A 22348-nucleotide genomic window follows, 5' to 3' on the forward strand; every position below is an offset into this window, starting at 1 on the left:
CTAATCGCCTGACTGCGAATGTTTATAATATAATAAATTAACATCTTAGAGAAACTGAGGAATTTACTCGAACTTTTAATACTAGACCTACCGCAGCGATGAAAACGACCAATTCATAATTTCTAACTTGGCAAACGATAGTTTTAAAATTATATAAGTGAAATACACGTAATTGAATATAAATTGGGAAAACGGAAATTAAAGTAGAAATCGTAAAAATATTTATTTTATATTTTATCACCTGCATTGGATATTCCTTAAATTTTCGAATTATTATACTTCTTATGTTTATGTTATCGTATCGTTTCGAATTTGATGTATATTTCTGTACGTTTTTGTGTATTTAAATATTTTATAAAACGCGCAAACATTCGCAGCCTGCTAATCACCGCAAGATATTATCCATCTTTGTAGTTGATATTATTCGTGAATTTTCGTAGGCTCTTTCCACTGTTCTAACGGAAAGTGTGTGAACGCAGCGTTTAAGTGTGACAAACAGGATGATTGCGGTGATTTTTCGGACGAAATAGATTGTCCGGCTAATTGCCAGTTTTATATGGCCAGCAGTGGCGACGTGGTCGAGAGTCCTAATTATCCGCACAAATATGCACCCCTCAGCAACTGCAAGTGGACCTTGGAAGGCCCTCAAGGCCATAATATCCTGTTACAGGTACAAGACTCCCGTTTTAACTCTCATGTTGATATTCTTCTTTTATTTCGATGCTCTCGATAGCCAGTAAAGAATATCAAATAAAAATACAGGTTGTACTCTTTATCAAAGAATGGTAAGAGAACTCTATTAACGTCAACGAATTATCTTCTTTTCTTCTTTGTTCAGTTCCAAGAATTCGAAACGGAGAAGAGCTTCGACATAGTACAGATCCTGGTCGGTGGTAGGACAGAAGAAAAATCCGTGAACCTGGCGACCCTCTCCGGCAAGCAAGAACTCACCAACAAACTATTCGTATCCGCCTCGAACTTCATGATCATCAAATTTAGCACAGATTCGTCGGTGGAAAGGAAAGGTTTCCGAGCTTCGTGGAAAACCGAACCGCAAACTTGCGGTGGAATTCTTCGAGCAACTCCTCAAGGACAGGTCCTCACCTCTCCAGGATATCCTCAGAATTATCCTGGAGGATTGGAATGTCTGTACATCCTGCAAGCTCAACCTGGTCGTATAATGTCGCTCGAAGTACGTAATAAAAAGAAAGAATGAAGTTTCTAGCGAGAAGATAAATTTCGATTTTGCATCTCGATCTTTTATTAACAGTAATTAATTCTATTTCCTAGATCGAAGATCTGGATCTCGAGATGAATCGGGACTACATTCTAATTAGAGACGGTGACTCACCGATGAGCAGACCGATAGCCAGACTAACGGGCAAATCGGAAGACAATCCTACGGTGATCATGTCAACTGGAAGTAACTTGTACCTCTACCTCAAGACTAGTCTTGGTGACTCAAGAAGAGGCTTCAGCATTCGATACACTCAAGGCTGTAAAGCTACGATAATTGCTAGGAATGGAACGGTTCAGTCGCCATCTTTCGGGTTGAATGATTATCCTAACAACCAGGAGTGCTTGTACAGGGTGAAGAATCCTCAAGGAGGACCGCTGTCCCTGAAGTTTATCAGCTTCAACGTTCATAAGACTGACTTTGTCCAGGTAACTAAGAATTATCTTTCTTCAAGAAAATAATTATTGTCGTTCTTATTTGAGGGATTCGAAAGGAATAGACCTTTTGATAATTAACCGATTAACTTTTTCGATAGATATACGATGGTCCAAATACTAATGGCCTCCGTTTGCATCCTGGAAGTGGGTTCACGTCGAACACGAGACCAAAGATCACTTTGACAGCTGAGAGCGGAGAAATGTTGGTTAGATTCACCTCTGATGCTCTTCATAGCAGTCCTGGCTGGCAAGCAGAGTTCTCAGCAGGTAACGTTCAAATGTAAAGTCTAAATTCCAAATTGATCCTCAAGAAGGTTGTACGATATTTTCTAGATAATTACGATGGCTGTTTTTAGTTGTAATTAGTTCTATTGATCGTCTCGCCACGAAAACTTTTTACTATTTATTATTAGGCTAGTAGAGTCACAGCACAAAAAAGACTAAAACATACTGGTATAAAATCGATAGAAGTTACGATACTATTTGATACATTAAATCCTCGAATTTTTTTAGATTGTCCTCAGCTTCAGTCCGGCGAAGGAGCGTTAGCGTCAAGCAGGGACACAGCTTTCGGTACAACAGTGACGTTCTCCTGTCCCCTGGGCCAAGAATTTGCCACTGGCAAAGCGAAGATTACCACAGAGTGTCTTCCTGGAGGGAACTGGTCTGTTACCTACATTCCCAAGTGTCAAGAAGTTTACTGTGGACCGGTACCGCAAATTGACAATGGTTTCTCCATTGGATCCTCTAATGTTACCTATCGAGGTTTGGCTACTTATCAATGTTACGCTGGTTTCGCATTCCCATCTGGTAGACCTACCGAGAAAATTTCGTGTATGGCTGATGGAAGATGGGAGAAGAAGCCATCTTGTTTGGGTAAATAATTCTAAGAGTTTGTATCAGGGAAGTAATTGTAGTCTAGTCTAAAACTGCGATCCATCTTCTAAAGAACTTGTAACGTATTATATCCGATAAATCACATTTCTTTAAATTTTTCGTAAATACAAGCTACTTTTGTCTAATAAGATTGCAACTTGATATCATAAAGAGATTTATGATATCAAGAGATTTAAGTTTCGAACATTATTAACTTTGAAAAATCTGGAAATTGAGTGTTAAAAACAGAAGAATACCGTGAAGCAACAGGAGAATTAAAACTATTAACTTGGAACAGTCTAAAAATTAGGTATATATAAAAGAAGAAATATCAAATATTAATTAATTCCCTCTATAGCCTCTCAGTGTTCTCCGCTTCCGGAAGCGCCGCACTCGAACATAACTATCCTAAATGGAGGTGGACGAAGTTACGGAACAATTGTACGATTCGAGTGTGAGCCAGGATACGTTAGAAGCGGACATCCTGTGATTCTCTGCATGAGCAATGGAACCTGGTCCGACGAAGTACCAACGTGTTCTCGTGGGTATTCGATTCTTTGTAACAAATTGCAAAATATCTCTTTGTTATTTGACCATACTTTCTCGTGTAGGTGCAAAGTGTCCGTTGCTACCCACGATCAAGAACGGTTTCGTAGTCGACATGACCAAGGACTACTTTTACGGAGACGAAGCTAGAGTGCAATGCAACAGAGGCTATAAACTGTCCGGGTCGAATATCATACAGTGTGGACCCAATCAGCTGTTCGATAATGTACCCACTTGCGAAGGTAAGGATTGTAAATACTTACATTTTATAACTAATGGATATTTCATAGCAGCATCTTTTAAGCCTAAACCTTAATGGTTAATATCTTCATCAGTCTTCTTATTAAATAAGAAAACTGTGCAATAAAGTTTACTTTCCACAGATATAAACGAGTGTGCATCGAGCCAATGCGACCTAGCCTCCACAGAGTGCATCAACAATCCTGGTGCATTTACTTGCAAATGCAAACCTGGATTCGCTCCAACTATGGAATGCAGACCTATAGGTGATCTTGGATTGATCAACGGTGGTATCCCGGATGAGTCTATCACCGTTTCAAGCTCTGAGAATGGTTACACCAGAACTGTGAGTATAATTCTCATACTCGCATTATGACTCACGGAAGTATATATGCGTGTACGACATGTACAATATTTGCAGTAAATTTATTAAGAAGAAGGAATTAACAAATGTGGGAAAAATTAGAATGTAATTCAATAACATATATACTATTTGCGATATATTTATTTATATTTGTTCAGTATTTATAATGAATCTCAACAGGCGATGCGCTAAAGTCAATTACTGCTACCCTCTTTGTCAAATATAAAAGGATCTTGGAAATTTCAGGGCGTCCGACTGAACAATGGCGATGGCTGGTGCGGCAACAACATCGAACCAGGCGCAAACTGGGTGATGATCGATATGAAAGCTCCAACGATCATCCGCGGTTTCCGTACGCAAATAGTCTCCAGGGTAGATGGAAACATAGCCTACACATCAGCAGTACGAATTCAATACACCGACGATCTAACAGATACCTTTAAAGACTACACGAATCCTGATGGAACACCGGTAGAGTTCAGGATATTAGAACCTACTTTATCTGTTCTAAACTTGCCAGTTCCCATCGAGGCACGTTATATCAAATTTAGGATTCAAGATTACGTTGGAGCACCCTGTATGAAACTGGAAATCATGGGATGCACTCGTTTAGAGTGTACAGATATCAACGAATGTGCCATTAATAACGGTGGTTGTCACCAGAAATGTATAAACAATCCTGGAAGCTATGCTTGTATGTGTAATACGGGATACGAATTGTACAAAGGCAATGGAACTGCTGGTTTTTACATAGAGAAGCACGAAACTGGTGAGAGAGATGGAGATTTGGTTCAGAAGAATAAGACTTGCGTACCAGTTATGTGTCCGGCCATATCGGCTCCTGAGAATGGAAAATTACTGTCGACCAAGGTTCGAATTTAATGTATACTTTTCGAATAATTATAGTATAATGTCTTTGACATTCGCTTAGAATGAAATTTTATTTATTACATCTATATTATTTTTTACAAGAAATATTTTATTTTATTATTGTATTTTGTGGAGGACGGTTGCACGTAGCGGCGACATTGTTTTGCCCGGAGTTTGTTTGTCGATACGTTTGGTACATTAAGACGGTATCAATGTTCCAAGGCAAAACATCAACATGAGCCGCTCTCGATTCGCATCGTCCTCTGACTCGTGTGCCGCTATAATCCATTATTATATTTATATATTGTTACATTTTGTATTTTGTTTATAGCAAAAACATCACTTTGGTGATCTTGTGAGATTCCAATGTAACTTCGGATATGTGTTGTCTGGTTCATCGGCTGTTATTTGCACGTCCAGTGGAGCTTGGAATGGAACCACTCCCGAATGTCAATGTAAGTGGGATCGTCGAAAATACTGTTTTACTATGTTATTTAATGTTTTCTATATTCTATAGTAGTTCAAATAATATCTTTTACATTTTTCAATACTAAAGATAGTATAATATATAGAGTAAATGATGCACACATTTACTCGTACGATCACTGAATGAGATACCGAAATCATTGAGAATCATATGAACAGATTAACCAAAACTATTATTTCTAACAAAATATTTCCACAGATGCCAAGTGCGTGTCGCTACCAGACGACAAGAACGAAGGCCTTTCGGTGATCCGCAGCGACGAAGCCAGCGTTCTGGTACCATTCAAACAAAACGTCACCCTAAAATGTGGCAGCAACGGTCGTTATTTGCGCAATACAGCTACCTCAAGCTTCCGCCAATGCGTGTACGATCCGAAACCAGGTCTACCAGATTACTGGCTATCAGGTTATCAACCAGCCTGCCCAAGAGCCGACTGTGGAAAGCCTCTTCCAACACCTGGCGCTGAATACGGTCAATATTTGGACACCAAATACCAATCTTCCTTCTTCTTCGGTTGTCAAGACACCTTCAAACTGGCTGGCCAAACAAATCGTCATGACAATGTAGTCAGGTGTCAAGCAAATGGAATCTGGGACTTTGGGAACCTCCGATGCGAAGGTCCCGTTTGTGAAGACCCTGGACGACCTAGCGATGGCTTCCAAGTAGCCAGGAGCTACGAGCAAGGATCGGAAGTTCAATTCGGTTGCAGTAGACCAGGATATATTCTCATTAATCCTCGACCAATTGTCTGCGTTCGAGAGCCAGAATGCAAAGTCGTGAAGCCTCTTGGTCTAGCCTCTGGACGAATCCCAGACTCGGCCATCAATGCAACCTCGGAAAGACCTAATTACGAGGCTAAGAACGTCCGTTTGAATTCGGTGACCGGCTGGTGTGGCAAACAAGAGGCCTTCACCTACGTCAGCGTTGATTTGGGTCAGGTTTATAGAGTAAAAGCAATTTTGGTAAAAGGTGTGGTGACGAATGACATCGTTGGCAGGCCAACGGAGATTAGGTTCTTCTATAAACAGGCTGAGATTGAGAATTACGTCGTCTACTTCCCTAACTTTAATCTGACTATGAGAGATCCTGGGAATTACGGAGAATTGGCGATGATCACTTTGCCCAAATATGTCCAAGCTCGATTTGTCATTCTTGGAATTGTTAGTTATATGGATAACGCTTGTCTGAAGTTTGAATTAATGGGTTGCGAGGAACCAGTGACAGAACCATTGTTGGGATACGACTATGGTTTCTCTCCTTGCGTGGACAATGAACCACCAGTGTTCCAGAATTGTCCTCAGCAACCGATTGTGGTACAAAAGGGAACGGATGGAGGACTATTGCCTGTGAATTTCACTGAACCCACGGCTATTGATAACAGTGGAAGTATTGCGCGATTAGAAGTAAAACCTCATAGTTTTAGGACACCACTGAGAGTGTTCCAGGATACTGTGGTGAAATATGTGGCCTTTGATTACGATGGAAATGTGGCTATTTGTGAGATCAACATCACTGTACCTGGTAAGCATATATTCCGTCTTCATTTTTGTAGCCTATTTCCTGTTTCAACATCAGAATTATTATTAAAATCATTTGAGAATTATTTCCTTATGGTCATACAAGATTTCTTACGTTTCTGGTACCAAATGAGAAAGGTGCATGCCTTCAAGCTTTTATAATTAATAAATTTTAAGAGTTCCCTTATATATGATGGCATTCAAAATGTGAGATTTATAGCAATCATCAGTGATTCTCTTGCTAACAAATTTGGAAATTTTTCGAGAAAGTTCTATATCTTTATATAATCATTTCTTGGTTATCCACAGATGTGACACCACCAAAACTGAGCTGTCCCCAAAGTTACGTCATAGAATTAATAGACAAGCAAGAAAGTTACTCTGTCAATTTCAACGAAACTCGCAGAAGAATCAATGCTACAGATGTTTCTGGACCAGTGAAGATTACATTTGTCCCAGAAAGAGCAGTGATACCAATTGGAGGCTTCGAGAATGTGACTGTTTACGCGACAGACTCTAGTGGAAATAGGGCATCCTGTCACTTCCAAGTGTCTGTTCAAGCAACGCCTTGCGTCGATTGGGAATTGAAACCACCGGCTAATGGAGGACTAAAGTGTGTTCCTGGTGATAAGGGACTTCAGTGTATCGCCACTTGCAAGAATGGCTTCCGTTTCACTGATGGTGCACCTGTGAAGACGTTCACGTGTGACGTCGCCAAACACTGGTCTCCTTCTTCCGTCGTTCCTGACTGTGTCTCGGAAAGTAAGTTTCTTCAATTTTTTATCTTAATTCTGTTACATTCTTTGAATCATTTTTTACACACATGTGTACTGTATTTTGTAGATACACAACAGGCGAACTATCACGTGGTCGCAGCAGTCACTTACAGAGCCAATGGCGCTGTTTCGAGATCCTGCCTGCCACAGTATCAGGATCTTATGTCTCAATATTATATGAATCTGAATAATATCTTGACGCAACGTTGCTCTGCTGTGAATGTTAATATGAACGTGTCATTTGTGAGATCAGTACCGTTTCTTCTCGAAGAAAATGTTTTGAAGGTGATTATTATGGAGCAAGATTCAATACATTGTTTGTTGTATAGAAGCTTTTGATAAGTCTTCAATAAAAAAATCACTAATATGGACGTGTGTTTTAGATGGACTTCATTCTCGTCATCGTACCAGCTATACGTCAGCCTCAATTGTACGATCTCTGTGGTTCCACGCTGAACTTGATCTTCGATCTATCAGTTCCTTCCACCAGCGCAGTTATAGAACCGTTATTAAACGTTTCTGCCATTGGAAATCAGTGTCCTCCTCTTAGAGCCCTAAAGTCATCCATCACTCGTGGCTTCACGTGTAGCATTGGCGAAGTTCTGAACATGGATACCAACGATGTCCCACGGTGTCGTAAGTATATCTCGATATCAATTTCCAAACTTTTATGAGCATGTACAATAATGTGCTTCAGTTTTTAAAAGAACACAGATTTCTAAATTAAAATTGTACTTTATCCTATCGAGGATAATCTTTTAAAAAGATGTTCTCGAAAACATTTACATAGAATCACTTCTCGTCTTACTACTTTGCTATTAAACTGTTATAGATGGAATAGACTTTAATACTGTTTCCTTTCTAGCCTATACAAGAAATTAAAAAATCTAGCTTCTAACTCTCCCTATTCTCACTTTCAGTGCACTGTCCAGCCGGGACATACGCTGGAGAAAAGCAAAAGCAATGCACATCCTGTCCGAAAGGCTTCTACCAAAATAGCGACCGCCAAGGATCCTGCTTACGCTGTCCATTCGGTACATACACTCGAGAAGAGGGTTCCAAGAGCATAGACGACTGTATCCCCGTTTGTGGATACGGTACCTATTCTCCCACAGGTCTGGTACCATGTCTGGAGTGTCCCAGAAACAGCTATACAGGAGAGCCGCCAGTTGGTGGCTACAAAGACTGCCAGACTTGTCCAGCGGGAACCTTCACCTACCAGCCAGCTGCTCCAGGTCGAGATCGATGCAGAGCCAAATGTTCTCCTGGCATGTACTCCGACACAGGACTGGCTCCCTGTGCTCAGTGCCCTAAGGACTTCTTCCAACCTCAACACGGAGCTACCACGTGCGTTGAATGTCCGACAAATATGTACACCGATGGTGCAGGAGCAGTTGGACGAGAAGAATGCAAACCGGTGCAGTGCACCGACAGTGTGTGTCAACATGGAGGCTTATGTGTTCCCATGGGACACGGTATCCAATGTCTCTGTCCTGCCGGATTCTCTGGAAGACGCTGTGAAATCGATATCGACGAGTGTGCCTCTCAGCCTTGTTACAATGGAGCTACGTGCATAGATTTGCCACAGGGTTATAGGTGTCAGTGTGCTAATGGTTATTCTGGAGTTAATTGCCAGGAAGAGAAGTCAGATTGTTCGAACGATACGTGTCCTGAGAGAGCTATGTGCAAAGACGAACCTGGATTTAATAACTACACGTGCCTTTGTCGCTCTGGGTACACTGGAGTCGACTGTGATATCACTGTGAGTATTGAACCATTTATATCTTAGAGTTGGTAATTGTTGGAACAATCAAGGATATGCCAAGTTTAAGATTCTTCTCCTATTTCCGAGGTTAACATTTCAATATCTGTTTTTTCATACGGTTTCCTTATTTATTATCAGGGGACAAATTTTCTATCGTTAACGAAAAATTCACAGTTTCCCTTGCTTCTCAAAATAGCAATTAACGCCTAATAATATCTATTTGTAGATAAATCCATGCACAGCCAGTGGAAATCCTTGCAACAACGGTGCCACCTGCGTGGCGCTGCAACAAGGTCGATACAAATGCGACTGTCTACCAGGCTGGGAGGGTCAGAGCTGTGAAATCAACACAGACGACTGTGCTGAAAAACCATGCTTACTAGACGCCAACTGCACAGATTTAGTAGCCGACTTCAGCTGTGACTGTCCTGCAGGATTTACCGGCAAACGGTGTCACGAGAAAATAGATTTATGCTCGGGAAATCCTTGCCTAAATGGAATATGCGTAGATAATCTATTCAGTCACGAGTGCATCTGTCATCCAGGATGGACAGGTGCAGCTTGTGAAACGAATATCAACGAATGTTCTAGTAAACCTTGCAAGAACAATGGCCAATGTATCGATCAGGTTGATGGATACACTTGCACCTGTGAACCAGGTTACACAGGCAAACAGTGTCAACATACTATCGATGACTGTGCCTCTGATCCTTGTCAAAACGGAGGGACCTGCGTGGATCAGTTAGAAGGATTCGTTTGTAAATGTAGACCGGGTTTCGTTGGACTTCAGTGTGAAGCTGAATTGGATGAATGTCTCAGTGACCCATGCAGCCCTGTTGGAACAGATCGTTGCGTTGATTTGGATAATACTTTTGTCTGTCACTGTCGTGAGGGTTATACCGGATCAGCGTGTGAGATCAATATCGATGACTGTGCATCTGATCCTTGTCTAAATGGCGCCACGTGCAGAGACGAGGTCGGTGGGTTTAAATGTATGTGCCCTGAAGGTTGGACTGGAGTTCATTGCGAGGTGGACGTTGGAATGTGCCAAAATCATCCTTGTCAGAATGATGCGGCTTGCGTGGATTTGTTCATAGATTACTTTTGTGTGTAAGTAGAATGGTAGAATGGTGTGATTTGTTAGTTCATGTACTGTGTAGAAGTGTAAACATTTGTAGTATTTCCATGCTATTGTTGAGATTGTTTATAACGATTTAAAATATTCTGTAACAGATGTCCGTCAGGAACGGATGGAAAACAATGTGAAACAGCACCCGAGCGTTGTATTGGCAATCCTTGCATGCACAATGGACGTTGCCAAGACTTTGGGTCTGGTCTCAACTGCACTTGTCCCGATGACTACACTGGAATCGGTTGTCAATACGAATATGATGCTTGTCAGGCTGGCGCGTGTAAGAACGGAGCTACGTGTATTGACGAAGGTTCTGGATTCACTTGCATTTGTCCAGCAGGGTACACAGGTATTTTATTCGATAAATTACAAGACAATAATTCAGATTGAAATTTAAATACCATAGACAAAGTGTTATCGTATAAATATTATTCAGGCAAAACGTGCGAGGATGATATAATCGACTGCAAAGAGAATTCATGTCCACCATCAGCGACGTGCATCGATCTTACTGGCAAATTCTTCTGCCAATGTCCTTTCAACTTGACTGGTGACGATTGCAGAAAGTGTAAGTATACATAGTAATTTTGTAATAATTAAAATATACGTGTAATAATTGGTAATATCCTTTCAGCTATCCAAGTGGATTACGATTTGTACTTCAGCGATCCAGCGCGCAGTAGCGCGGCCCAAGTAATTCCATTCTTTACTGGAGGAAGAAAGAGCCTAACAGTGGCCATGTGGGTGCAATATACTCAAAAAGACGAAGCTGGAATATTCTTCACTCTCTACTCAGTCAGGTAGACGCTCATATCGACGCTTTTTTCTTAGATATCGATTTAAATGAAAGTTTCCCAATAGTAATAACAATTTATCGTTAACGCGTTGTTATATTATTATTACAACAACAATCATAGAAATATATTATTTTCTTCGTTTCTGTTTCAGCTCTCCACACGTTCCTACGAATAGAAGACTTATGATCCAGGCACACAGCAATGGAATCCAAGTGTCGTTATTCCACGATCTGCAAGATGTTTATCTGCCATTCAGAGAGTATGCAACGATTAACGATGGCCAGTGGCATCACGTTGCTGTAGTTTGGAACGGTGAAAACGGTGGAGAATTGATCTTAATAACAGAGGGTCTAATTGCCAGCAAGACGGAAGGTTACGGAAGTGGAAGATCTCTTCCTGCTTAGTGAGTACCTTGTCCTAGTTATCCACAATACATACTTAGTTAACTTGTCTCATCCAACTATGCTTCGCTTAACCACACATGAACTTATAAAAACTCCATCTTTCAGTGCCTGGGCAGTGCTAGGTAAGCCACAGAGCGAAAATACGAAAGGCTACACGGAGTCAGGCTTCCAAGGACATCTGACCAAGGTACAAATCTGGAGTCGAGCCTTACATATCACGAACGAGATCCAGAAACAAGTTCGTGACTGTCGTACAGAACCTGTTCTCTACCAAGGTTTAGTCTTAACTTGGGCAGGCTACGATGACACAGTCGGAGGAGTAGAGAGAGTCGTGCCTTCACACTGTGGACAAAGAGTATGCCCACCTGGATACGGCGGTACCAAGTGTCAACAATTGGAATCCGACAAAATTCCACCGAAAATGGAGTACTGTCCAGGCGACCTTTGGGTGATCGCCAAGAACGGATCAGCTATAGTTAGCTGGGATGAACCGAAATTCGTCGATAACGTTGGTATAGTGAGGATCCAGGAGAAGAATGGGCATAGGTCAGGACAAACATTAATGTGGGGAACGTACGATATTAGTTACGTGGCTTATGACCAGGCTGGAAACTCTGCCAGCTGCAATTTCAAGGTCTATGTGCTATGTAGGTGAACTCTATGTACAATTCGAATTATGTTTTCCAGTATTACGCGACTTTTATGAAACAGAGACATTTCAGGGATAATTTGTTTCATCTTTCAGCCGACTTCTGCCCAGAATTACCAGATCCAATTGGAGGCACGCAGCAATGCAAAGACTGGGGCTCTGGTGGCCAGTTCAAGGTCTGCGAGATATTCTGCAACCCTGGATTGAGGTTCTCTCAAGAAGTACCGAGATTCTACACCTGCGGAGCTGAAGGATTCTGGAGACCAACCAACGATCCATCCCTTCCTCTCATCTATCCAGCTTGTACAAGTAAGTTTAACGTTAAATCGTTTCTCCTATTTTTTTTTTTCATTCGTTGTTCTTATTATGTATCATACTGTTATATCTGTTGCTCAGGTGCCACACCAGCGCAGCGTGTATTCAGAATCAAAATGAACTTCCCAACATCAGTGCTATGTAACGAAGCTGGTCAAGGAGTGCTCAAGAAGAAAGTTCGAGATGCTGTGAATTCTTTGAATAGAGATTGGAATTTCTGCTCATATTCGTACGAAGGTAAGCAATATCTTGTATAACGTACGAATTATTTGTAGAACTATTTTTCATTCGACATAAAGGAAAATTTGTAGCTCTCATTGTACGTTTCGAAGAAAGCTTAAAATAACAATCGATCCGGCTCTTAGAACTTTAATCCACAGGTTTAATCCACGAGGTTTGATCCACAGCCTCGTTATATCATACTTTGTACTGTACTAAAAAATTCTTTCATAGGAACTCGCGAATGCAAAGATTTGCACATCGATGTTCAATGCGACCATCGCATACGCACCACCAGAGAAACGAGCGAAGAGGATGGTGGAACTTACATAATCTCGGCAGTAGTGCCAGCCGAACCGTAAGTATTTTATCCTATCAACCAACAGTATCTCCACGTCAAACATCTCCGCGCTGTTCAAACAAATAGAATGAAAAGTTATGGAATAGAAAGAAATAGAACTGAAATTTCTATTTAAAACGGATATCACGTTCACTTTAGTCATAGCAATGAAATTTATGATCTACTAAACATCGCGATACAGCTTCGAAAAATCATGGAAAAATAACATCAGATAGGATGTGCGAGAATGATTGGTACTTAGCATTTGTTACTTGTGTTGCATCGTAGAACGAGACAAGCTCGGCAAGGAAGCGATACCTACGAGGTGGAGATCTCGTTCCCGGCGATAAAGTAAGGACACAGCAACTCGATTTAAGCCACGTGCAAAACGTATCATTGTACATGTGTTCTCGTCATTCGGGTCTCGGTATTATCCGACATTCATCTCACCATTTTTAAATATATTAAGATCCACGTTACATGAAGCATTTTATCATTCCGAGCGAAATCACGGATGCATGAATCGTACATGGAGAAACAATAATCGTAATCTACATCATAATGTTACTAAACTCGAACTAATTAGACTAATTAAATAGGTCGGCTCTTCTAACGTGACGAGGAACCGTTCTTGTCAAATGTGTATTTATAAGAGGAGAATCGAGCGATGGTCGATTTTAATAAGTTGTCGTTTTAATATCGTTTATATTATTTTCATTTGTTTCTGTCGACCATGTGATTATTCATTTATGGAATAGTTATGGTACGAACGAGATTCTGACAACTGTTAAGTCGACTCTAACCGACAATTACGAAGTAAACGCTGGTATGCACGTTGTTACTAACTGTTCACACACGACGGACTAGTTGAATGGGACACTTTACCAAGAACCAACGAGTCGATAGTAGAATAACAATGTAACTCGAACCGCGTAACACTGGACTTGACCAAGCTGTTAGATTAAACAATGAATAGTTTTAACGGACTATATTTTATTTCTCATCGTTCTTAACGAACTTCTTAACTTCTTAACGAAACTTTCAGAAATATGTTTGTGAAAATTATTTTATATCATCTGACGATTTTAATTTTTCAATTTTTACGTATAAACGTTGTTTGGAATTTAGCGAAGAATTTTGGTTAGAATTTATAAATCCATAGAAATCCTGATATGTAATATGTTAAGAACTATTGATTGTTTTAAATACCAAATAGCTTCGGTTCGCGATATTAACAGAAGATTAAACCTCCCAACGACATTCTGCCTCAGGCATGTAATACATTAGAATTCCAGGATGCGTTGGACATTAAACATTACGTAGGTATATAAATTAATTGGTGTCGATAATAGGTGACACTACTGGCCAGGAACCAATGGAAAGGCTGCCTGATTACCTCCGCCTTCAGATAACGGCTGTACATACTTGCGCATACTCTCCTTTTGCCTGCCGCTAAAATAGACCACTCATCGATTTCCAATTTATCAATTGAATTTCATATTTTATAGCGACCCGATTTTGAACGCAAACTCGAACGAGAGAGCGACTGTTCAAACTCTATTGGAGAGATTAATCCTGGAGGAAGATCAGTTCGACGTTCACGATATTTTGCCCAATACCGTGCCAGATCCAGCTTCTTTGATGTTGGAGTCTGATTATGATTGTCCTGTTGGACAAGTCGTTATGGCACCTGATTGTGGTAAGTATGTTTAAAAGATTTTGAAACGGTTGTTGCAAATTGTTGTGTTATTTAATTCCTTGCAGTTAAAAAGATTAGACTGAGCCTTGAAAAATAAAATGGATATTGTACACGTTTTCACATTCCTCCTTCCTAATCAGAATATCTTCCCACTCGCCTCATTTGAATCGTTGTGTTCTCGACTAGAATATCTAAATACTTACGTAAACACCTACCTTCCTAATTGGAATATTCAAATATCCATTTAAACGCATTCCGCATAACCCATTTCTACTCGAATTAGACTAATTGTAATTTCCTATGTCATCGGTTAAAACACGTACGTATTTAGATATGTTCCAAATGTACCTATAACCGATTAGAATATTCAAACACCCGCTTAAATCCGCCCAAAAGTTCTGAGCTTCAAACCCAACCTCACGTTCACGCGAATTACACGAGATGCCCAATTTCTGCATTTTAAATGTTTTGTAACTTTCGTCTATTTATTCCCACGCAGAATATTCAAACAGCCATCTAAATTCCCCTCCGATATCCCAAATTCCACGTATATCTCACTTTCATCAAGTTCCTATGTCCTCGGATGTCTTGCTTGATTGTCCGAAAAACCATAAACCTCGTATTTAACCCCATATTTATCCTAATTACAGTGTCATGCGCCGTGGGAACGTATTACGACGAAGAAACGAAACAGTGTCTGTCCTGTCCAGTGGGTAGCTACCAGAGCGAATCAGGTCAACTGAAATGCAGTTCCTGTCCGGTGATAGCAGGACGTCCTAGCGTGACGGTGGGACCAGGTGCTCGAAGCGCAGCCGATTGCAAGGAACAATGTCCCGCGGGAAAATACTACGACGACCTGGCCGGTCTCTGTCGAAGTTGTGGCCATGGTTTCTATCAACCTAACGAGGGTAGTTTCTCGTGTTTGTTGTGCGGCCTGGGAAAAACCACTAGAACGGCGGAAGCTGTGTCTCGAGAAGAATGCAGAGACGAGTGTGGCTCTGGACAGCAATTGGCTGTGGAAGGAAAATGCGAACCCTGCCCAAGAGGAAGTTACAGAACTCAGGGAGTTCAAGCTGCCTGTCAAGCGTGTCCTGTTGGCAGAACGACACCGAATATGGGTTCTGCGGCGATAGAGGAATGTTCTCTGCCTGTATGCGAACCTGGAACCTATTTGAACGGAACGCTGAACGAATGTATGGAGTGCAAGAAGGGAATGTATCAGTCGGAGCCGCAGCAGACCTTCTGCATACCTTGTCCTCCTAATACCAGTACCAAAGGAACAGCTGCGGTAAGTCTCGTTTTCTGTGTGTGACTTTTAACATTTACGGTAGAACTCGGTTCGTTTAAACTTTTCTTAGCACCGTACATTCTAATATAATTTTTATTCTTTAAGAATTTCAACAAGTTTTAGAAACTCGAGTTTCTGAGAATTTCAGAATCGTTAACTTCTCGACTTTTGAGGATTCGAGATTCTTAATTTCGAATTTTCGAAGATTTCAGAATGTTCAAGCCTTAAGTTTCCAAGCGTTTCAGAATTGTTAATAAGTAGAGTACAGACTGAAATACGATCGATAGAAATACCATGCCCCGATAACTGATCGACAGAGTATTTTTAATTAAAATGTGTTGCTTCCTTCTTTTTTTTTAATTAGACCAGCAAAGCTGATTGCACTAACCCATGCGAGACAAGCGACGCGGAAATGCACTGCGACGCGAACGCGTATTGCTTGCTGATACCGGAAACGAGCGACTTCAAGTGCGAGTGCAAGCCAGGATATAATGGAACCGGAACCGAGTGCACCGATGTCTGTATGGGCTACTGCGATAACGAAGGAGTGTGTCTTAAAAATTCGCGAGGTCAACCATCCTGCAGATGCAGCGGAAGTTTCACCGGAAAACGGTGTACGGAAAAGTCCGAGTTCTTCTATATCACAGGTGGCATTGCTGGTGGAGTAATCTTAATCATCTTCGTCGTTCTTCTTGTATGGATGATCTGTGTCAGGTTAGTGGGCCACAAAATTATCAACTCTTTCTTTAGTTCATTTCTTCGCCAATTAGGTGAGAAATCTATGAATTTTTCTACGTAATCATTTTTGATGATATGAAATCGATTACTAAATTTAAAGATCGCAAAATGTACGTAAATTAGCGATTTGAAGATCTGCTGTTGGATATTTGTAAAAAAAAGAAGAGATATGAATCTCATTATAATAACATAACGATAAAAAGAATATAAATTGCCTTTGGTAAAAATAATCTGAACCGTAATATTTGCATATTACTACACGACTATATCATACTATATCATAGTAATCTGTATAATAACAACATATAATAATAATATACATCATTGCTGTGTAAGAATAACGCATATCGTATAATAATACCATAAATTGGTGAATGGAACGGGGAATTTTCTGCGAGCAGAATAATCTTCTAGAAATATCGAGTGAAAAATAAAATAAATTCTCTCTACAGAGCTACCAGAAAGAAGGAACCTAAAAAGATGCTAACACCAGCGACAGACCAAAATGGTTCGCAAGTGAACTTTTATTACGGTGCGCCCACGCCGTACGCGGAATCCATCGCGCCGTCCCACCATAGTACCTACGCTCACTACTACGACGATGAGGAGGACGGCTGGGAAATGCCTAACTTTTACAACGAGACCTACATGAAAGGTGAGAATAAAAATGGGACACCGCGAGAAGTACACATTAAGTTTCACAACTTTCACGACTTCTCTCTGCGTCTTCTTTCCAGAGAGTCTGCACAATGGCAAAATGAACAGTCTTGCACGCTCCAACGCCAGTATTTACGGCACGAAAGACGACCTTTACGATAGACTGAAACGTCATGCGTATCCTGGCAAGAAAGGTTGGCATACCATTTCCAAATAAGCCTTCGGTGTCTCCTTCTTTCTTTTTCGATGATAAAAGAGTTTGTAAAGATACTCGTGAAGCATGTGACTGGACTGTGGATATTTATGCATTTATTTCGTGTGTAAATACGCATCAAAGTAACCAAGAATAAGTACAAACGTAAAGATATACGTGTAAAATATCAAAAATAAAATACGTGTTAGAAGATTTAGAATTTAAGAGTGCCGCTTCCTTATCAGTGTCTATAAAAGTATCGGTTTGCATAGATAACTTCGCAGTCTGGTTATCACATTAAGGGTAACTATAATTTATTAGATTGTAGTACCTATAAGTATCAAGATAACCCGAAGGTTATCATTTTAAGTGATTTTTTAACGACGGATACGAAATACACTGCTCAAAATGATTGTAGATTCGCTATTACGAATGGTTTTACTGAATCGATCAAGCGAGCACAAATATAAAAGACGCTTAATATAAATTTCAATTTTTGTTCGTACGATACCGGAATAAAAATTGACTTTAAGACAATCGTTAAAAGAAATAAAAATAAGTAAGTAATTATAATAAAGATCAATCCTCGAACTTTTTTGAGGAGCATATATGTATACTTTCTTACGAAAAAGATAACTACTAGTGTCCTTACAAAGAATTCGACAAATATTCCTTCCATAGGATATTCTCCCATCGAAAGCATCTAAATACCGTGCTATAAACATTTCTCGTATCATTAGAAACAACGGAGGTATGAAAGTAGCCTGTTTCAGCTGAAACACCCTGTATTTATACTTATGTATATAATTGTGCAGATAATGCGGTGGTACCTACGACCGTAACTTTTCTATATCTAAAGGTCAAATTGCAATAGGTCGTTGGGTTCGCCTTCGCGTCATCTGCCGTACTGTATTAAAATAGAAATGACGCTACAGAAAAACATTCCGCGCGTCTTCCGCCATTTTCATTCGTTGTCCCAATCCATCAGGATTCTCAACCTGTGTGTCATGATCCCACGAGAGTGGCAGGATGTTTTCTGAATGGTCACCGCAGTTATTCTTACTATTAGTTGTAATTATTTTTATAGAATACTCTATAGAATATTAAACGTTAAGTTACTTAAATATTTAGTCTAGAATATTACATATAAAAAATCTATTTTTTGTGCGTTTTCTTTATCCTCTTAAAAATTCCTTCTCATAGAAATGTTAAAGAGAAAGGTTGCAGATCATTGTTTTATTACGAAAGAATATCACGACACGAAGATATTTAGGAAATAGTTTGCTCCAAGATAATGAAAAAAGCGAAACAAAGTCGGGCAATATGATCCGCTCGATTCTTATCCGTTCTATTCTTCCTCAGAGCCAAAACTTTGAAATTTCCCGGAAACTAATGAGAAAAAATAGTTCTAACGAGGTGCGCAAATATTTTTCCAGACAAAAGCGACAGCGAAAGCGAGGGCCAGTGACCACGACGAGTGACCCGCGTTCTACCATCGTAGAATACAAAGAAGAAAGAAAAGTACATCCTAGTTACGCAGATTTTATAAAGGATGTCCCATCGTCGAGACCAATTTATTTATTATTCCCAGACGAGGATCGTACCGGGGTGGCGCGTTCGACGAGATTCGTGGTTTCCGGCGTGGAAAAAAAGGTCGATATCGAAGCCGCGTGAACCTCTCGAACGCGTGTATTCGCGTCGAACGTGTACAATGATACAAAGTGACGTTGCGTTGATCGATTTATCCAGAGACGAGATCGAGTCCTGGAACGACGATCCGTCGTCTTTTTTTTTTTTTAAGTAGGATCGTTGTTTCGGCACCCGTTAACACATCGATCAACGAAATCGAGAGAACGAAACGTTCGTAACGAAAAAGAAAAGACTATTAAGCGTGAGGTTGTAATTTTATGTAATTTATAATACCACCTAGCCTAGTTAAGGACTATTCTCTTTTTTATTTTCTATCGATTAACTTTCCACGTCTTTCTCTCTCTGTCTGTCTCCTACGATTTATAACGAGATGCGAACGAGAGGAGCAAGTGTGTGCATGTATGTTAATACAACTCCCCCCCCCTCTCTTTCTCTTCCCTTTCAAGTTCACTGTCCCCCTTATACATTAAGCGAATTTATATTTTGTTACTATAGATAATATGTGTATCACTCTCGCTGTAATATAAAAAAGTTGCATGTAGGCGACTCGTGCAGATTAACCGGGGAAAGAAATCAAAAAAAAAAAAAAAAAAAAAAGAAATAATGGAAAAGATGGAACGAACGATCCCAAGAACTGATCGCGAATGTACATTGAACCATGCCTACCAACCTGTTTTTCACTTGTATTGTAAAAACTTTAACAAACGGTTGTTTTTTTTTATTAATAAAATATATTACAAGATACTGTAGTTTTATTATATTTATTCTTTCGTCCGAAGATCGATTTTCGTCGATCGAAGATGGCCTCTTTAGAGCTGAAGATTTTAATAAAATATAGTACGGAGAAATATCGTTTCCTTTTTACTACTTATCCTTTCGTTTGGATTAATTTTTATGAATTGAAACTGGATTTTATAGTTTAAATATATATTCCGCTAGAATACTGTTTTCTCTTCTGTATTATTTATCCTGCCATTTAGGTGGATTTATATCTATCAAAGTTGGATTTCAATTAATCCAAGCCATTGTTCACTTTTATCATAAAAACCTCGACAAACGATTGTTTCTTTATTAATAAACCACGAATCTTTATGTAATTTCGTTATGTAATTTTTGTGAACATAATTGAAACGACGAGGGCTAAATAAAATAAAAAAGAAACTAAAAATAAAAACTAAAAAAGAAACTTATTTCGCTTATCAAATGTTACAATGAATAATATCTTAATTTGGATATTACGTTATTGCATACTGTACATTTTTCCATTCTTAAATCTGCTATAATCACACGAATATCTACAGTTTGTCGATTAATAAAATTTACCATATAAATAAATATTACGATAAGATATTGCTTTTTCTGTTTTTTTTTTTTTTTATTATTTATCATTTTGTTTGAATCGACTCTTATTGGTAGAAGTTGTGTATTTTGATTTGAATATTTTTTCGTCCAATCTTAAAGGGATTACTCTGTACATTTTGTCCTCGAACACAAAATCGTTCCAGGCATCTTTACGCGTGTCCGGCTTTAAGTGTTTTCGCGTGTTCCTCGCGTGATCTTCGTAGGATTTGCTTAAGCGAAAAATCGTGTCGTAATCACGTCCATTTCCAAAATTCAGTTCATTTTCATTTGTCTTGTCGTTATCTTCGTTCTCGATATCTGATTCATCGGAGCTGATAATATAGTCCTTGTTTTCGTGGTTTACCGATTCTATCGACGGGCAAAACGTAGCAAAATATGATTGGCAAAATTATAGCAAGATGATAATACGTGTATACGACTTAAACAGGTTCGTGATTCATGTACCTTGCTTAGAATTGCCTGTCATCAGTTCCAATAGCAACTGAAAGTATTTTAAGCCACTTATTGTTGTTTCATAATTACGACAATTATCGTGTTACCTTTACGTGGTCTGTAAAATCCGTGGAATCTAATTTATGCATCATGAGTTATGTTTGCTTTGTTCCAGTTGTATGATCGTCGAGTTAATAGATTAATTACGATGTCTTGTATTCAACTACATTTTTCTTTATTTTTTTGAGAATATTATTTTTCTTGTTTGTCCATTGTAGTTTTGGTTGGTACGTTGGATGGAGGAGCAACGATGAATTGACTGTTTGATCGATAGAATAGTTGTTGGTTGTTTCGATTCCAATCGTTTCGATATAAGTTGAACGCAGGCGTTCCAAAGTGCAAAATTTTCGGCATAAATCTTTGTTATAGGTATATCGTTATAGTGACAGTTCGTAAGAAATTGCATCATAACTTTGCTAACATTGTGAGTAATCATTACGTAACTCCTAATGTATTTAAAATGTCCAGAATATTATGTACATTTAGTTTTAAAATAGTTGATTCATTAATTAAATGTGATTAATTATACATAAATAATATTATTATATCGCATCGTTTATCTCATATTAATTATACGATCTATGATATAATGTTAAATGAATTTTTAGTGTATTTATTTTTAAATTAATGTAATATAAAAAAATAAATTATTAATAAACAAAGTGATCATGGTCGCGAATGAAAATGTTGCGTAGTTCCAAATATTATCCATTTTCGTAATCGTATCACGTGGATACGTAACGCGTACCATCAACTCCATCTAGTAACACGTTACGTTCTTCGCGGAACTGATTCACTCCAACGATAAAGTTGCTGAATTATTAATGCGGCGTATTCCAAAATAGATTAATCGCATACCGCAAAAAACAAATACATTACATTTTTATGTAACTGACCTAGTACGTTATCACGTAACGTACCATTGTTTCAATGTGCTCGAACGAACCTATATTTTTACATCATGCAACAGACCTCACACTATATGTCACTAGAAGAGCGACACAAATATTTACATAAGCGGTAACTTTCTGCCCGTCTTTATACGCAGTAACGTTACTTTCCACTTCAAACAAACTTCCCGTTCAAAAATAAATCTCGAATCTGCCTAACATGACTATAGAATATGGGAGAATTTTAGTCGTAGGGCGATTTAAGTTACGAGTGTCGAAAAGTGGAAAAATACGATTATCGACTGGAACTTCCCTGGTCCCATATCGAATCTACGTGTCAGACTTCTTCCCACTGCAGCGTTTCTTTGCAACGATTGGTCGCTAGTGTGCTCATCTACGCTCAGATTG

The 22348-nt window shown here is 39.3% G+C and overlaps 2 protein-coding genes across 4 annotated transcripts in view; one reads left to right on the plus strand and one right to left on the minus strand.

The window, feature by feature from the left end:
- The window catches only part of LOC132914294 (sushi, von Willebrand factor type A, EGF and pentraxin domain-containing protein 1), a 52207-nt gene extending 32269 nt beyond the window's left edge, over nt 1-19938 (plus strand). For 2 of the 3 annotated variants that reach the window (XM_060973280.1, XM_060973279.1), the window contains exons 7-37: nt 441-670; nt 839-1192; nt 1291-1665; nt 1773-1941; nt 2188-2550; nt 2909-3091; nt 3162-3338; nt 3480-3682; nt 3947-4570; nt 4902-5025; nt 5256-6578; nt 6884-7336; nt 7418-7635; nt 7734-7986; nt 8271-9112; nt 9342-10225; nt 10349-10596; nt 10684-10815; nt 10882-11047; nt 11196-11447; nt 11554-12095; nt 12194-12406; nt 12494-12649; nt 12866-12989; nt 13260-13322; nt 14480-14670; nt 15321-15958; nt 16323-16672; nt 17149-17351; nt 17434-17547; nt 18983-19938. In XM_060973280.1, the coding sequence (XP_060829263.1) occupies nt 441-670; nt 839-1192; nt 1291-1665; nt 1773-1941; nt 2188-2550; nt 2909-3091; nt 3162-3338; nt 3480-3682; nt 3947-4570; nt 4902-5025; nt 5256-6578; nt 6884-7336; nt 7418-7635; nt 7734-7986; nt 8271-9112; nt 9342-10225; nt 10349-10596; nt 10684-10815; nt 10882-11047; nt 11196-11447; nt 11554-12095; nt 12194-12406; nt 12494-12649; nt 12866-12989; nt 13260-13322; nt 14480-14670; nt 15321-15958; nt 16323-16672; nt 17149-17351; nt 17434-17547; nt 18983-19014 (10199 nt within the window). In that variant the 3' untranslated portion in view covers nt 19015-19938. The remainder of the gene's footprint in view (nt 1-440; nt 671-838; nt 1193-1290; nt 1666-1772; nt 1942-2187; nt 2551-2908; nt 3092-3161; nt 3339-3479; nt 3683-3946; nt 4571-4901; nt 5026-5255; nt 6579-6883; nt 7337-7417; nt 7636-7733; nt 7987-8270; nt 9113-9341; nt 10226-10348; nt 10597-10683; nt 10816-10881; nt 11048-11195; nt 11448-11553; nt 12096-12193; nt 12407-12493; nt 12650-12865; nt 12990-13259; nt 13323-14479; nt 14671-15320; nt 15959-16322; nt 16673-17148; nt 17352-17433; nt 17548-18982) is intronic. The other variant, XM_060973281.1, reaches the window with a different exon arrangement.
- Nucleotides 19625-22277, minus strand: LOC132914332 (uncharacterized). Its single transcript, XM_060973371.1, has 3 exons — nt 21098-22277; nt 21003-21039; nt 19625-20906 (listed from the first exon to the last, which is right to left on the minus strand). Exons 1-3 carry the CDS (start codon nt 21140-21142, stop codon nt 20575-20577), a joined length of 414 nt encoding a protein of 137 aa, XP_060829354.1. The 5' UTR covers nt 21143-22277; the 3' UTR covers nt 19625-20574.
- Nucleotides 22278-22348: the final 71 nt, after the last annotated feature.

This window comes from Bombus pascuorum, chromosome 14 (assembly GCF_905332965.1).
Source record: "Bombus pascuorum chromosome 14, iyBomPasc1.1, whole genome shotgun sequence".
NCBI lineage: Eukaryota > Metazoa > Arthropoda > Insecta > Hymenoptera > Apidae > Bombus > Bombus pascuorum.

Coding starts and splice junctions, on each gene's coding strand:
- LOC132914332 (XM_060973371.1), bottom strand. CDS start 21,142: ATGATGCATAAATTAGATTCCACGGATTTTACAGACCACGTAAAG. Junction 21,040..21,097: donor ATTTTACAGACCACGTAAAG/GTAACACGATAA, acceptor AAATACTTTCAG/TTGCTATTGGAACTGATGAC. Junction 20,907..21,002: donor GACAGGCAATTCTAAGCAAG/GTACATGAATCA, acceptor GCCCGTCGATAG/AATCGGTAAACCACGAAAAC.